The sequence below is a fragment of the Acanthopagrus latus genome, chromosome 4 (genome assembly GCF_904848185.1).
Source record: "Acanthopagrus latus isolate v.2019 chromosome 4, fAcaLat1.1, whole genome shotgun sequence".
Taxonomy (NCBI): domain Eukaryota; kingdom Metazoa; phylum Chordata; class Actinopteri; order Spariformes; family Sparidae; genus Acanthopagrus; species Acanthopagrus latus.
In genome coordinates, this window is record NC_051042.1 from 22,556,918 (window position 1) to 22,572,736 (window position 15,819).

At 42.0% G+C, this 15,819-nt stretch overlaps 1 protein-coding gene across 5 annotated transcripts; it reads right to left on the minus strand.

Annotated features, from left to right (window-relative positions):
- Positions 1 to 3,021: 3,021 nt before the first annotated feature.
- On the minus strand, positions 3,022 to 14,745 carry LOC119018437 (myocardial zonula adherens protein). Of its 5 annotated transcripts, none has more exons than XM_037096108.1 (14): positions 14,521 to 14,745; positions 13,749 to 13,829; positions 9,878 to 9,970; positions 8,775 to 8,936; positions 8,563 to 8,655; positions 8,344 to 8,457; positions 8,087 to 8,239; positions 6,882 to 7,007; positions 6,492 to 6,620; positions 6,312 to 6,406; positions 5,775 to 5,880; positions 4,717 to 4,800; positions 4,371 to 4,477; positions 3,022 to 4,285 (listed from the first exon to the last, which is right to left on the minus strand). In XM_037096108.1, exons 1-14 carry the CDS (start codon positions 14,596 to 14,598, stop codon positions 3,727 to 3,729), a joined length of 1,980 nt encoding a protein of 659 aa, XP_036952003.1. In that variant the 5' UTR covers positions 14,599 to 14,745; the 3' UTR covers positions 3,022 to 3,726. The 5 variants fall into 5 exon arrangements, with proteins under 5 accessions (XP_036952003.1, XP_036952006.1, XP_036952004.1 ...); XM_037096111.1 differs by having other exon boundaries at positions 3,022 to 3,964; positions 4,371 to 4,432; positions 8,775 to 8,939; XM_037096109.1 differs by having other exon boundaries at positions 4,371 to 4,432; positions 8,775 to 8,939.
- Between the last annotated feature and the right edge of the window lie 1,074 nt (positions 14,746 to 15,819).

Here is a 15,819-nt window from a genome sequence, read left to right on the forward strand (position 1 = left end):
TTGAGACTTCACCTGGACATGGAAGTTAAAGAGTTTGAATGGACTGGAGACATGGTGACTCAAATGACTTGTCTTTGGACTGTTTCTGTTTCACTCTCTAAAAGTGATGGGTAGGGATGTTTTTTTTAATGAGGAGAAATGGCTTTGATAGCTGAAGTTTTTAGTTTTTCCTCTCATTATATTTATTTCACTGGATCTCAATGAACAGGTCCGATGCATTTTCATAATATATGAACAGGTGAGTCACATTTGTCAGTGATATTATTATTTTACAGCTACTAATATTTTGTCTTTTCTCTTTATAGAGATTGGATACTGCAGGTAAGAATGAGGTATCTTGGGTAGGGAAAAAGTTGCTTGACTTGACTTAACCTGACTTAACTTGACTTGACCAAGAAAAAATGACTTAGGACTAACTTGAGACTTGGACTAATTTGGTTGTGTCACACGTCTGCTGCTGGGGCAGTGCTTTTCTGGGAGGAGTTTCCATGTTCTCCAGTGTTTACATGGGTTTTCTCCTGTTGCTGTGGTTTTCCCAACCATAAAAACATGTACAATGGATTATCCGGTCAGTGCCCTTGACAAATGCACTTGCTTGGATCTGAGGGTTAGGCTTGGATTCCTCTGAGCTTCAACATATTTGCATGAAGTTCATCTGGAGTTCAGTGTCTGCACAACATTTATGTAAAGGTGTGAAATTGCATCATTAGAAATGGAAGAAAAACTAAACCACTGTCAAAGCCCCTTTTTGTATTTTCTACCAGACGTGATAAATTGCAATGGACATGAACAATGAAGTATTCATACATGGCTTCAGGCTTGAGAGAGTGTATGAGGCTGTGCAGTATGTAAGTGTGGGGGTACAGAGACAAAATCAGCCTGTCCTTATACAGTAAAGACTTTAATATCCAAACATATGCTGCCTCTTATCATTAGTTGCAGTATGATATGTATCGATAAGGAAAAGGCACATCATGAAGCTTTCAAACACAGTTGTGGCAGTGCAGACAACAGCTGGATAATACTTGTGCCTGTGGCTCAGGAATGGCAGTCACCTTAGTAAGGTCAATAATTATACTTAAAGTTACTGATCAGTTCATCTCTAGCACAGAGATGTGCTCTATACTACATTAATATATATATTACCCTGTCGCCAATTTAAAGATTCATTCCCACCACCAGCCTCGTGTAGGCTGTTCACAAAGGCACAAAGCATGTTAATAAATATTTTGTACATAATGTGACAATAAGAAAATAATATTCATAATATTGAATTTTTACAGAACCAGTATAAAATGATGGGGAAATACACACAATAACCTTCATAGCGGACTTGAATGCTCAGAGCTTCATGAGCAATGTAAGGTGGCTACATTCGCTGTAAACAAAACAAATATAATCCTTCAGTACATTATTTACAAAATATTTTTCACAGAGATTCAGATTATTTACATTATATTACCCTAAAGTAAGCAATTTTTTTTTTCAACAGGAAAAATCATGACTAGTGCTACGTGCAAACACAGGCTGCAAACCTCCAGAAGACTTTTTATGAGCAGAATCATATTCTGTAAAGTGTGTCTAAAAAATGAGATGAAATAAAAACAGCAGTGAAAATCAGACCCAAGTTTTCAAGGAAAAGTTCAACATTTTTAGGAATTAATCACTTTCTTGCTGGTTAGAAGAAAGGACAATGCCACTTTCATGACTATATGGTAAAAGTGTAATTGCAGTAACTACTGTAGCACTGAAGGATAGGTTCGCTAAAAAATGAAAATTCAGTCATTATCTTCTAACCCTCACACTGAACGAAAGTTTGGTCGTCTAAGAACCATTTCAGGAGCTTCACAGTAAAACAGTGTAGTAGCATTCTCCCAAATATCAAGTATGACAATGAAAACATGAAATGGCTCAGTGTAGCTCAGTGCAGCTCGCCCGGCGTAGTCAAAGTCCCTTTAAGCCCAAAGATCCCAAATTGATTTGAAAAGACATTATTTACATCCTTGATGCGCAGTCAAGTTGGTGCACACACTTCAGACATAGTGTGCACAAAAACACTTTGCTTACTGTAAAGATTTCAGCTTAAAAAGAGTTAAAGCATTTTTTTCAAATCAATTTGGGCTTCCAGAGACTTGGACTAGAGGTAAGATCGGGCCTAAAAAATCCAGCCCGACCCGACCCAGGCCCGCAGGCATTAAAGCCCGACCCAGCCCGAGCCCGACCAATTAACTTGATTTGCAGGCCCGAGCCCGAAGCAAACCCGAAATTTCAAGATTACGTTCACGAAATGTCCGCAAAGCCGTGCGCAAAGCGTGCTCTTGCTCTGCGCCTCCTGTTTAGTGGTAGTTATATAGCAATTACCTTACAGCGCCGCCTTCTCTGTTTTATCCAAATTATTTATTTACAACAAGTATTCCTTAGTTTAGTATCCACACATCGTTTTAGTATACATTTTTATAAACATATATTTATTTAAAAAAAAGTCAGCGAGAGAGAAGCCCGAGCCCGACCCGACCCGAACGTAATGATTGACATTTTAGGCCCGACCCGACCCGAATTTCGGGCCGGGTCGGGCTCGGGCTCGGGCTCGGGCTAAAGATCTTACCTCTAACTTGGACTATGCCGAATGAGCTGTATGGAGTGGCTTTAAGTATTTTTTTTTTTCTCCAGTCATACAATATGTTTTTTAAAAAGCCCCCAATCAACTTCAGATGTTTAGCAGAATGCTGCTACAATATTTTATTTTGAAACTTCAGAAACTTTGGTCAACTTTCCAATTGACATGGGGGTGAGGAGATAATGACTGAATTTTTGGGTGAACTTATCCTTTAACCAACCACAGCAACATATGCATTTATAATAGCTGGAGCTACAAATTTACAGTACAGTCATGAAGTTCAGATTAGCTTTATGCTACGGGTACCATAGCTACATAAAGCATAGTTCAAAGACTGGAAACAGTGTTTCCCTGTTCTGTTCCATCTAAAGGTTTTAACATCCACCGACCACCACCTCTAAAACTCAGTAGTTAAAAATGTTTATTTGTTTGTATCCTGTGCAAACTAGAAGTATGAAAAGTTAAATCTGACATTTTATTGGACTCACTTTTGAAGAGGACATGAGATGAGTTGATATTCAGCGGTAAAAACAAGGCCAAACTTTCAAATAGTTCAGTATTTGAGGAAATACAGTTTTCTGCTTGTGAGCAGAGACTTACATGATGAGAAGATCCATACCACTGACTGTCTGCTTAATATGAAGCTACAACCAGCAGCCAGTTAGCTTATCATTGCATGAAGGGGAGCTAGCTACCCTCTTTCCAAAGGTAACAACATCCTAGTAAAAGCGCCTCTAAAGCTGAGTAAGTAGCATGTTATAATATCTTGTTAATGGATGATGAAAACCAACATTGTGCCATTTTACAGTAGTTCACGGGCCAGACTATTTCTTGGCTGAGACCAGAAAGTCACTGCTCCCCGCCAAGAAATAGTCTGCACATTACCCAATAAGTTATAGTAATGTTCACTAGAGAGCTTTAGAGTTGCAGGTTTGTTTCCTTTGAACAAAGCTTACAGTCTAGCGGTTTCCCACCGTTCCAAGTCTTAATGCTAAGCTAAGCTAACTGTATCGTCATGTTTACCATCTAAAATGAAAGTGGTGATGAACATTTCTTTAAAACTGTCGCCGAGAACGTGTTTCCCAAAATGTGAAGCTGTATCTTCATCATCAGTCTATGTTTATCTTCGCTGTTATTTCCATGAGTTTCATGAACGGTGTATAAACTTGGGGGGCTCTTGATCGTGGTTGAGACGAGTGCAGAGATGACGTGGATTCCTCTGGACTCGATTTTGGGTCTGTGTTTGTTTCCGCGTCCACCTCATCCCTCCCGGACTGGACCGGACTCGCAGGAGACTCATATTCAAACGGGCGGGTGCACACTGTGGGGCTGGACTGCAGGAAGCGGCTGTATTGGACAGGAGTGTACCTCAATAAGCTGGAGTCCAGCCTGCTGGGTGGAGGGTTACTAGACTTGAACGTCCTAGGTTGGGTTGGTGATGTCAGGTATGCAAATGGGTGTTCAGTTGGAGATGAAGAAGATGGAGATTGTGAAGGGGATGAAGGTTGTGTGGGAGATGATGGCTGTTTAGGGGAAAGAAGTTGAGGTGGAGATGACAGTTGGGTGGGTGATGGAGGATTCGCTGGTGGTGGAAGGTGGAGGGGTGGTGGGTGTTGTATGGGATGGAGATGAGTTGGCTCGCGCTGAACATGAGGTTCAGCATCACGTCTGCAGATTTCAGACATCAGAGTGAGAAAACCTCCAAAGGAAGCACCAAATATGAGCTGATGCTACAATGTATGCTTCCTCTTACCTGGGGAGCAGATCACAGCCTACTCCTTTCTCCCTGGTTTCCAAAACTACACGAGGTTTATTCTGTATGGACACAAAATACTTCAGCTTGTCTTCTAATTCATTATTCTAGGAAAAGGAAAAGAGGAAAGAACACAGTCAGCTCAGCAACATGCAAAAGACTGAAGTCACTTTATGTGAGAGGAATTTGATAGGTGCAGTGACACAGGGAAATCACACAGATGTCGCTGAAAGTTCAGGAGGTCCAGCGCTCAGCAGCCCAGGAAGTCATATTGAGACATGCAGCAGATGACCACACCCCACCATAATCAAAACAGGCGGCAAACGTGGTGACGTATTCGTCTTACCTCGCACTCCACTATTGCGATTCTGTCCAGAAGCTCAGAGATGAACATATCCTTCTGAGCGACCTGGGCTCGCAGTGTTTGAACCTTTACAAGAAGACGACATTGAAAGAAACATTATGTAACTTTTTTTTTTATCTGAAAATAACAGCTTCAAAATCATGTTGCTGGTACAGTGTCTTGGGGGTGATTGGTGTCTCTATCACATATTTCTGCACTATGTAACTTGAGTAAGTAGGATCACAGCGTTGCATACATGTTTACTTCAACATGCACCTTTTCAACATAACATTGTTATGATGTAATGAGTTTTGTTTGTAGTCGGCACCTCTGACCAACTGATCAGACCTGGGATTTGTATTTACGACAGTGGTGTTGCACTCAGAAACTGAAGGGGGCGCTAAATCACACAAAATGTCAATTTCGATATAATGTAGCTTTAATCAAAGAGAATGAATATGCTCATATTTAATGTATCTATATATTTCATAGGCTTAAATATATAAATACATTAATATGCTTTACAACTGGCAAACCAGTTTACTTTTTTAATGATGAACTGGGATTGTCAATTTAATTATATGAAATTTAAAAGGGATCTGACTGATCTTTTATATTTATTAGTTCCTTTTTTGTGTCCTTTTTTATTTTCTTGGAAATTATTCATAAATTATACTCATTAAAGAAATATGATTACTGATGGCAAACACTGGTCGGTTACTTTAAGAGTCATCCTACCAGATATGATGGATGATGGATGATGTTTTTGGAGAAGAGAAGCCAGTTAAGACCTTAAAGATGCACTTTAATCACTAAATCCTCCATCTTTTGATTGTAAATACACATCTTATCCACCTGACTACCACGATGCCTCACCCTCTATTGACTATTGGTCAGATCAAGTTTTATTTTCCTTGTGTGCAACTCTTCCGTATTATTGATGCCAAACAAACTTCTACTTCTTTCACCCACACCCATTATCAAAACACAAGTAGAACAGAAGACCTGAGTGCATGTGAGTTGATAGTATTGGCACACAGACATATAAAAACGCTCCTCACCTCCTCGATCATTCCCTTGACTTTCCTCTGCTGGCAGAACACCATGTCGTTTAAGTGTTTGATCCTCTCACGCAGTTCCATACTTTCAGACTGCAGCTCTTTGGACCTAAACAGGATCAGCAACCAGTCAAACCCACATATAGATACATCACACTGGAGCTCCTCCATCGTCCGGGAATGTGCACTCAGATCAGATGCTTCTAAAGTCGCGGATAACTAAGTTTAGAGGGAAAAACTTCAAGCTTTTAATAATGCAAATGCTTCAACACTACTGTGACTTAGAATGCCAAAGACTTGATCATTACTCCAGTGTCTGTCCTGCACATCCAGCAAAACAAAACTGATCTTTCTTGAAATAAGTTTATTTTTGACCATGACAGTCTCAATTCAAGATCCTTTTATCAGCTTTAAGACAAAGCTCTCCATGTCTTCATCTTCAAATCAACTCCATAACAACCTATAAAACTCTTACTGACGAATACAATAAAAGATACAGAAAGTCGACCTTGAGCTGGGACTGTTTTGTCCTTTTTGTACCTTTTGGCTACAGTTGCATCAGTCGTGTCTGTTAGCTCCAACAAGCGGAGACGCTGTTCACACTCCTGAAGCTTCTTCTGGAGTTGACCCTTTTCCTGTAAAAATATTTATCATTATAAGTTTTATTATCTGCTTAAAGTGCAGATAGCTTGACTTTGGTTTTGTCTAGGTGGGCCTCACCTTGCTCATACAGTCCAGTAGACGCTCTAGTTCCATGATCTTCTGGTCCCTCTCTGCAATCTTGGCCTCTGCAGCCTTGATGTTTCTCTCTGCTTCCTCTAGTCTCCTGATGTACTCATCGAGTTGGGCCTGGGTGAACAGAAAAACACGACAGTTTACATAAATGTTGTAATTTACCTGTGTGTCTGGCTGAATGTCACACACAACTTGCACTGCGTTATATTTTTTTGCAAAAAATGTGTTAACACCAACAACACGAGATGTGTTGCGCAATCACCACACATCCATTGTTCGCGTGACACAAAAGATTTGGTATCTGCGAGCACTGACGCTGCATGTGATGTACAATGCTGAGAGTAAATGCATGAATAAGGAGTGAAGAATGCAGACCTGTAGGTTTTCAATCTCCTCCCTGTGTTTCCGTTGTTCCTCCCGCAGCTTCTCGTCGTACTCCTGCCTCAGTTTCACTGACAGCTCCTGCAGCGCCACAGTGCTGGCCTCCCGTGAAGTCTCCACCTGTACAATTCACAGCACAGCAGAAATTAGGACTGTGCAAGGCTGATTATTCCATATTGACACCAGAAAAGAAGATGCCGCTGGCGTGTTTCTGCACTGCAGTGAGATGATCTGTTATCGAATCTGCTGCATCAAAGCTTTACAGTATCTACTGACTGTCTAACCCAGTCACCTGAGCAAAATGGTTCCTTATTTTTTTTTCCTATTTTCTGATCTGTACTTTATTTGAGTATTTATTTTTCTGACTCCTTTGAACTTTTACTTCCTACATTATAACAGAAATATCTGTACTTTCCGCTGCTCACATTTTCAAAACAGGCTCATTACTTTAGTTTTAAAGCATTTCTGGGGAATTGTCAGTTATTTTTATTTTGCATCATCGAACGTCCCCCTTCCCATCATCACAGGACTGATATCGTCAGTTTACATGCGTGGCAGATGGAAATGAAACAAAGTAAAGGACGTAACAAGACAGAAACAGACACAGAGACAGAGACTTGAATGGGGAGAAAAGGCATGTTTGTGTCTCATATCTGCAGAGACCCTGCAACCCTCTACCTGGATTTTCTTATTTTCTAAATTAGTTCCTGGGTTTTACCGACCCAAATAGTTGTTTTTTTGACGTCCAGGGACTATGTATTATATTCTGGATGTGTTCACAAACAGCTCCAACAAATCCTACTGATTCTACACTGAAGTTTGACGGACTTTAATTTATATTAAGATTATGTGATGTTCAGTAATTTCTTACTTTTCTTGAGTGAAGAAGTTGAATCCGTTCTTCTTCTTTTACCATGATTCTTTTTTACACAAGTATCTGTAGTTGTACTTAGGGACAGAGTTTGTGTATTTTTGCCACCTCTGCCTTCTTCCAAAAACACAGCAACTGCAGAGATTTAAAAATCAGGTAAAGTAGACTTATTTCTACATGCGAAGCTCTCCCATGTTTCTTTGTTTCGCCTCTGTTCTTGACTCATCAGAACAGGCCATTTGAGTACCCACTTGTCCCACTCTGTAGTTTTTTGGAAACGTGTGCCCACAGGGGGGTGTGCGTGACTGAGATGTGTGCTCTGGATTACCTGCAGTCTCAGACTCTGGTTCTCAGCGTGCGCGGCGGCCAGCTCCTTCTCCGTCTCTCTGAGTTTCTCTTGTGTCTTCTCACAGGTGCTCCGCAAGTTCTTCACCTCGTCCCTCCTGTCCACTCTGCTCTGACAGTTCTCCAGAAGGGATTTCTGCAAAGGAAACTTATTTTACTCATCGTGCCACCCTCTGGTGTGACCACATGCCCCTGGTGAGGAGCAGGTCCTCACAGGCTCGGTGAGATTGATTTTGTTACCTGCAGGCCGATGTTCGCAGAAATGAGGGAGCTGTTCATCTGATCGAAGCTCTCCATGGCTGCCGTCCGGACCCTCACCTCTGATTCCAGACTCCTCCGCTGTGAATTGGCAGTCTGCAGACACACGTCACACACCGAATTGTTAGATTTTATTCACAGCTTCACAGCATGGAGCTTGATGAGTAGTCGCACGGTGGTAAGGTGGTAAGAAGTCGTTACCCTGATTTCCTGTGAAAGCTTCTGCATTGATTGCTGCATTCCTCCGAACTGGCCGTACATCCGCTCTCTCACCTTTTCCAAAGAATCTCTCACCTGTGAACACAGAATGTACAGACATGATCCACACAGCCCAGGACTGCACCTAGCTGATGGTTTGAAAACAAAGGTGTGTTGACCTGAAGGCCCGGCTGCTTGTGTCAGATCCCACTCACCTCTTTGATGTATCTCATCTCATCCTGAAGGTGATTGACCGTCCACTCACGCGCCATCACCTCCTGCTGTCTGTCCGAGCCCGTCCTCTGCACAACGCCGTACACTTTGGGCCCATGCTGCTGCAGCGAGGTCTCTGGCGCCCCATTGGTCATGTCTCCGAGCTGCTGAGGGAGACAAGATCGCACCGCTCAGGTTTCTGTAGCCACCCTCCACTGAGGCTGACTTATAACCGTCATTGTGTTTGTGTATTCGCGTGCTTGATTGTGTGCACACATGCACACTTGGAGGTGCATCACATGTGTTCTGGGTTTTCTGTGTGTGGATGCAAATGCCTGCATATGTACACCTGATCAGGTATTTCTAGCACCGCTGCTGCTGAGCACTGGAAACAGGAGGCTGGGAACGCACGGCTAAAAAAAAAATAAAAAAAAAAGTGCAGGGTGTATTGAAGGTGTCACATTTCTGCAACCCAGTACATGAGCCGCTGCTGCCGGTTCTGCCTATTGTACCTCGAGCAGACGGGCGCCCGGTGAAAAGAGGTGCACGCCAGCAGAGAGGTGCAGCACTTTAAGCAATACAATAACTAAATAACAAATGATTACAGTCATGGGCAGAGATAAATTACACAGCAGAAGCTTAGAGATCAACAAATATTTCAATAATGTAGCGGAAAAGTAGAAAAAAAAATCCATTTTAGGATTCTAGGGCTGCAACTTATTATAATATTACAGTTTGATTGATATTCCTGAGTGTGCACAGTTAGTTAAAGGATAGAACTGTTTTTGCAAATGAACCCTTAGTACAGTACAGTACTGTATATATATAGACAGATACAGTACAGTATATTTAGACAGATACAGTACCATATATATATATAGACAAACACAAGGGATACCTGTGAGATATAGAATTTGTTCCTGTCATCTCCAGGCATCTGTTTGTGTTGAACCTCTGTGAATACATTATTAACGACAGCCTGAAGCTGTGTGCACACAAACGTGTTCTACAGACGGATGTCAGTGACAGCGACGTGCTGCAGCCGTGGCGGTACGTGCGCCGCGTCGTCATGCCTATTACTCATGTGGTGTATGTGGCTGTCTACCTGCTGAGGTGACTCCCTGCCAGCTGGCCTCTCCCTCTGGATCAGCCCATTCTTCTTCTTCCATGCCCCGTTGACGTCCGTCTTTTTCTCAGACTACAGAAAGAAAAGGAAAAAAAAAAAATCAAGATTGGCTCTTGGAGATGATTTGTTTCATTGCAGGTGTGAAGCCTGGTTAAGCCGTTAAAAAGAAGTTTACAGAAGTTGTTGTTTTTGTGCAAACATTCCACAGCACTGCCACCTTTTAATTAGCAAAGTTTCTGTTGCAACAAAGTGGTCTGGTCTGTTTTATTACTGGACAGTGGCGAATCTAGAGTCTGCTGGGGCCCGAGACAAACATTTTCCAGTGGGCCCCTCCAGCTAATGTTAATCATTATTATTTTATAGATAATCTGACACTGAAGAATGTAAAGAATCCAAACTTTTTCTTGCATAATGGATGGATGGATGGATAGATAGATAGATAGATAGATAGATAGATAGATAGATAGATAGATAGATAGATAGATAGATAGATAGATAGATAGATAGATAGATAGATAGATAGATAGATAGATAGATAGATAGATAGACAGACACTTAGTCTGGACCTCTCACAGAGAGAAAGGCACTTCAGTCTCAACATCTCTCAGATATAACAGTGAGGAGGAACTAGAACAAAGACGTCAGTGTTGTGTCTCGGACAGAGCTGAGCCTCACATTTCTCCACCACTTCATCTACGGAGGACACGTCGTTGAGAAATGGTGGAGGCCCTCTGATAGGCGGATGTGAATTCCAGCAGATAGGAGGGAAGTACAGCCAACTTCTTTATGTTTGAACAGCTCTGCGGGCTCAGACTAACAAATTCATTTTACAGTGTCGATGTTTGACCACACAGGTGGACAATGTTGACCTGTGCCTTGCAGATAACATTTTTGGTGGAGAAAGCACACAGAGTTTCCTTTGTTGGGCCGACTATGATTATGCAGTCACTTAAAAACAACTTCAAGTCTCCAATAGACATGACTACATGTCATTGCGTTGGCAAACATTTAATTGCGCAACTTGTTTGTTGGCTGCTTGAGGAGGACTCGACTGACTGGATCAGCCCCTTATTTCCAACACTGACAGGACATCCGTAACACAAAGACCCTCTCTTGTAGTTTGTTGGACTGACTCATGTTCACTTAAAAGAGACTTTGAGCCTTTGTGGAGATGAAATCCAATGACAGAGAAACGTCTATATGAAGCAACTGTGTCAAAGAGCTTTGTGTGTGTCATGGTGCAGATGTATTGTATCTCATGTGAGCCATGGCCACAGGTTGGATTGTGTCCACGATGTGTCAGGTTGCAGGGTACACCCTATTCTAATTTTATGGCGAATAACCATGTTAACCCGCGTTCTTCCTGACACATAATATCTTTGGATATCACGGGCGGAGGATGCCACTCTCATTTCCTTCCTCCTCGATAAACTTCATGACTTCACTTTTTCTTCTATCTTTTTTTAATCACAAAGTCACAACAATGTGGGCTCAAAGAAGAGCAGCTGACCCACGTTTGACCTCTCCTGCAGAATACATCTACAATCAAAGTTATATAGACTTCAGTGGGTGTAAATAAAGTAATAAAATCTTGACATTTTATTTGGATGCCTTCTGTATTTGTTTTGTTTACTTTTTATTATGACCACTAACATTATGATTATTATATATTTGTGTTTCTCGCTGAAATGGTACATTTTTCAGTTTCTTCATCTTGTCTGTGGGCTGGAACAGTCCCTTGTTGCAATGCGTCTGTGCACATTTTGTATTATATTCAAAACTATAAATTACATTTTGAAAAAGCTGTCAAGCCTGCTCAACAATGTGCCTCTTTGAAATACTGTGCCTGCATGTGATCCAAATAATGTTGCAACAACAACAGAATTAAGAGTCACAGCAATTACAGCAGCAGCTGCACAGAGCTCTGCACCTAGCACTGAATACATAACAAGTTTATAACCTTTCGAACCCTGACATTCCCATTCAGTCACACCTGAGGTGGCTTCGAAAAGTTTTTCAACAATCATTTATAAGCTGAAATCCAAACACTTTAGCGTGTTTGCATCCACTTACATTGAGTGAAAATGTCTCCGTCAGCACACATGACCACTGTTGACTTTTGGATCTCTTCCAGCATTTTCTCATGTAATTCAGCCTGAAATGTTTGAAACTTTTGGATCTCATAGCAACAATCCAACGTTCAGTGGAATACACTCATTTGTTTTCTTGCTGAGACACCACTCTTATATTTGTACAGTGAATATGATACTAAAGCTACCTGTTTAGATTAGCACAGTTTAGCAAAACAGATGGAAATAACTAGTCTGACTCTGTCCAAAGGTCACAGAATCTGCCTCTAAAGCCAAAAATCAACACATTTTCAAGGAGAGGTGTGTTTTTAACCCTTTGATGCCTATTCTTTCCCTTCAATTTCACCTAAAGTGTTTTCAAAGTTGTGTTATTCAAAAATTGTTATTGAACAATTTCACATGCTAATTAGCCAGTTTTAGGTTTATGCTGAACTGAAGACCACTGGTGTCCTGTGCATCACTTTCTTTTAATTTCATGCGATTCTGACGCGAATAGTTTTTTTTTAGAAATGTTTGGACCTCGCACTAACACTGCAACATTTTGCTCTCTTGCTGAGGTATTGAGAGTGGTATTGACAATTAGGCCAATGAGCAGATTTCCCACAATGTTATTGCACCCCTGAGGACATTCCGCACTACTGTGTTCTCACTTTTAATGTAATGCACTATTTTTATTTACTCCCACAGTTTCATTACACTCCACACCAATGATTGTCTGTAAAGCCTGCCTCTCTGAAGGCTGCACAGTGTGCGCGTCCTCACTGAACACACACCGAAGAACGCGTCATCCCTGAGGCACATGTGTGTCACTCCTGCGTTCACTCTTGATCCTTGGCCATCGGTTCCAATAGTCACGGTCACGCCCTCCCAAGGGGAAGCACACTCAGAGATTAGGGCAACGTGCTATCAGTCGAGTGTGCAGAGGCCCGGCAGCTGGATGAACACCACACTCCTTGGCCAAGGTTCATTCAAAACACACCACCGTGCGCCTCTGTGCACAGCTAAGAGGAACCAAAACCTTCTCAGTGCCAACAATAAGTGAAGTCACACTCAGTTCTCACACTCACACTGACATCAGCCTCTGGACTGCAAATGCTGAACACAAACAAAGGCAGGGGCAGAGCCACCTACAACAAACACGCACACATGGACACACAATGACAGATTCACACAGGAACAGGTACTGTACAGAGCAACAACTTCAACAAGCAAATACCATTTTTATGAGCTAGTTCGGTTTGGTTTGGTCACCGATGTTTGAGTCAACAGTGTTCCAGCTCTCAGGAGTCTCAGGTGTCGCAGTTAGATATCAAACATATTGTCCGTTCGGTGAAAGTATGTAAAATATTTTCCATTGTAAGGAATAGATTTACTATACGTGCAGTCAGAGCCGAGCTTTGAAGTAAATGTGAAACAGCTGTGTGTGCATTATCACAAGTACACACACACACACACACACACACACACCCTCCTGCCATGATTGTATAACTGGTCAAGATGATAAAATAAAGCAGATAAATCTCAGTTGCTCCGCCATCTTTGTGTTTTACATTTGATTTATCAATGCTGTTTTATTATTCACCATTTCTAAGAGTCTGCGTGTGTGTGTGTGTATATGGCTGAAGAGGGAAATTGGGGATTAACTGAACTCTACTCATTAAAGCCTTTACCTATCTGAACAGAGCTGTCGGGAGAGACGTATGGGCAGGATGTTGCTGGTTAATTGGAGGAATTTCAATGAGGGAGATAACACGACTTACCGTGCCCGAGTTTGCATTTTTGGGCTCCTTGTTTTCGGTCTCCCCCGCGTGTAGGGTTAACCTGAGGCGCCTGATCCTCCTCTGCAGAGAACAAACAGACAAAAGGCAAATAAAAGACATTCTATAGGCAAATGATTCTTTGAATTATGTCATCAGACAGCAGAAACTCAAACACCTATGAAACCGCGGTGGTTGACGACTCCCACAGACCTCAACCGTCCACTGTCACCAGCGGAGCTTTATTTATAGACCAACAGAGCTGCAAAGTTTATGTAAATGCTGTGCTACGGTTACAGTAATATTGACACCACAGTGAGCGCTTTGTTTCGCTGTGTTACAAACAAACATTTTGCACAATTAGGATTATTTTCGAAAAAACACTCCTGCAGTCATGAAACCCATATCGTGATGAGTTTACTGGATAATAGAGGGTTCTTTCTTCATGAGAAAACAATGGGAATATCTTTAAAGGCCAGTTTGTAGCACAAAGGCCTGTTATATCAGAGAGCTGTTCAAATAAACATCACAGCCCTGCCTGCTGCACACCCTCGTTCACATTACGTGCTCTTTTAAGTGAACACATCCTACAACAAACATGAACTTTTCAGACACTCAAAGGCTAGCAGGAGACGTCTGTCCTGCTGACACGAAACAGACGAGAAACAAGTGGCTGCAGAGTCAAAAAAAAGACGAATAGGGAGGGGAGGAACACAGAAATGTTTGCAAAACACAGAAGAAGAGTTTAGTGTCTGACTTCTCTGGGGCTTCTTACCTCACTGAAAGACTCTGGGGAGTCCTCTGTTGTGGTGGTAGTGGTGGAAACATTTCGTCCTGAGCCGTAGCGAAGCATGTCTCCTCTTCTGTCCACTCCTTTGCGTTTCTTCCTCTCCCTCTCTGGACCTCCTCCCACCCTTCCTCTCACTCTCCTTCCTGAGTTCTGCTCAAACTCTCAGAGCGACCATCTGCCCCCGGCTCCAGCCAGGGAAGAGGAGGGGAAATTCCACTCTGTCACTCTGTCTGATGGTGGTGGGAGTCCACCGAGGTCCCCCCTGAGGTTCCCTCTCAGTCCAGTGAAGTGATCGGATGCAAACCAGCTCCACACTCAGCAACACAAACACAGCTATGTCATTGTTTTAATTCCGGCAAGACGGCTCCTTAATCCACCTGGCTGACAGGCTTGTCAGTCACGCAGCAACCTTCCTGCCTCGCTCGCTCTCACTCTGCCTCTCTCTGAGTTCCCATCAGACCTGTCGGGCCACATTTCAGCCGCCTCCCTGTCCTGAGCCTCCCGCCTGAGAGCAGGACTTTCACATGCAGGGCGGCTCCTCTTACTTGGGCTGGGACAGGTGGAGCACTTCTTATCAACGGGAGTGGCTGATAGGTGGAGCTGGCCTGTGCTGTACTTTACACTCCAGTGAAAAGATGAGGAGTTTGACAATATCCTCCTGTTGTGGTTCCACATGATTAAATTTGTTAGTCTTAATGGAGCTAGAGTAAGTGTAAAATGTATTTCTCATGCATCACTTGGTCTATTTCATAGTTTTAATTAGCATAAATATTGTTTTTTGTCAACAACTATGCAGTGGTGGTATTATATGTTATATATTTATAATATTAGTTGATATTTATGGTGTTTCCATTGTATCTTACTCTCTACCTCATCATCAGTTGAACTTTTTACCTGTAAATAACACCTTTATGATCATTTTGATGGTGCAGTGTCTTGTAACAGGGTGAATGCTGTATCTGTCAAAGTGAGAGATTAGTATCGCAGCGGTACAGAGATGTTTATTTCAAGATACAAGTTATCAACACAACAACATTGTTATGAGGTAATACATTTTCTTTGTAGACACTTTGAACAACGTAGTACTGCATCCATAATATTATATCAATAATAATGAATCAGTTATGTATGTATATTAAACTGATATTGTACGGGTCTGTCTGCACAGTACATGTGTAATAATACACCATGATTTTCATGATTGCATATATAAAATGTCAGACCAATGACAGTCTATTGAATTGAATTGAGAATGTACTTCTTTTACTTGTTACATTTTGAACA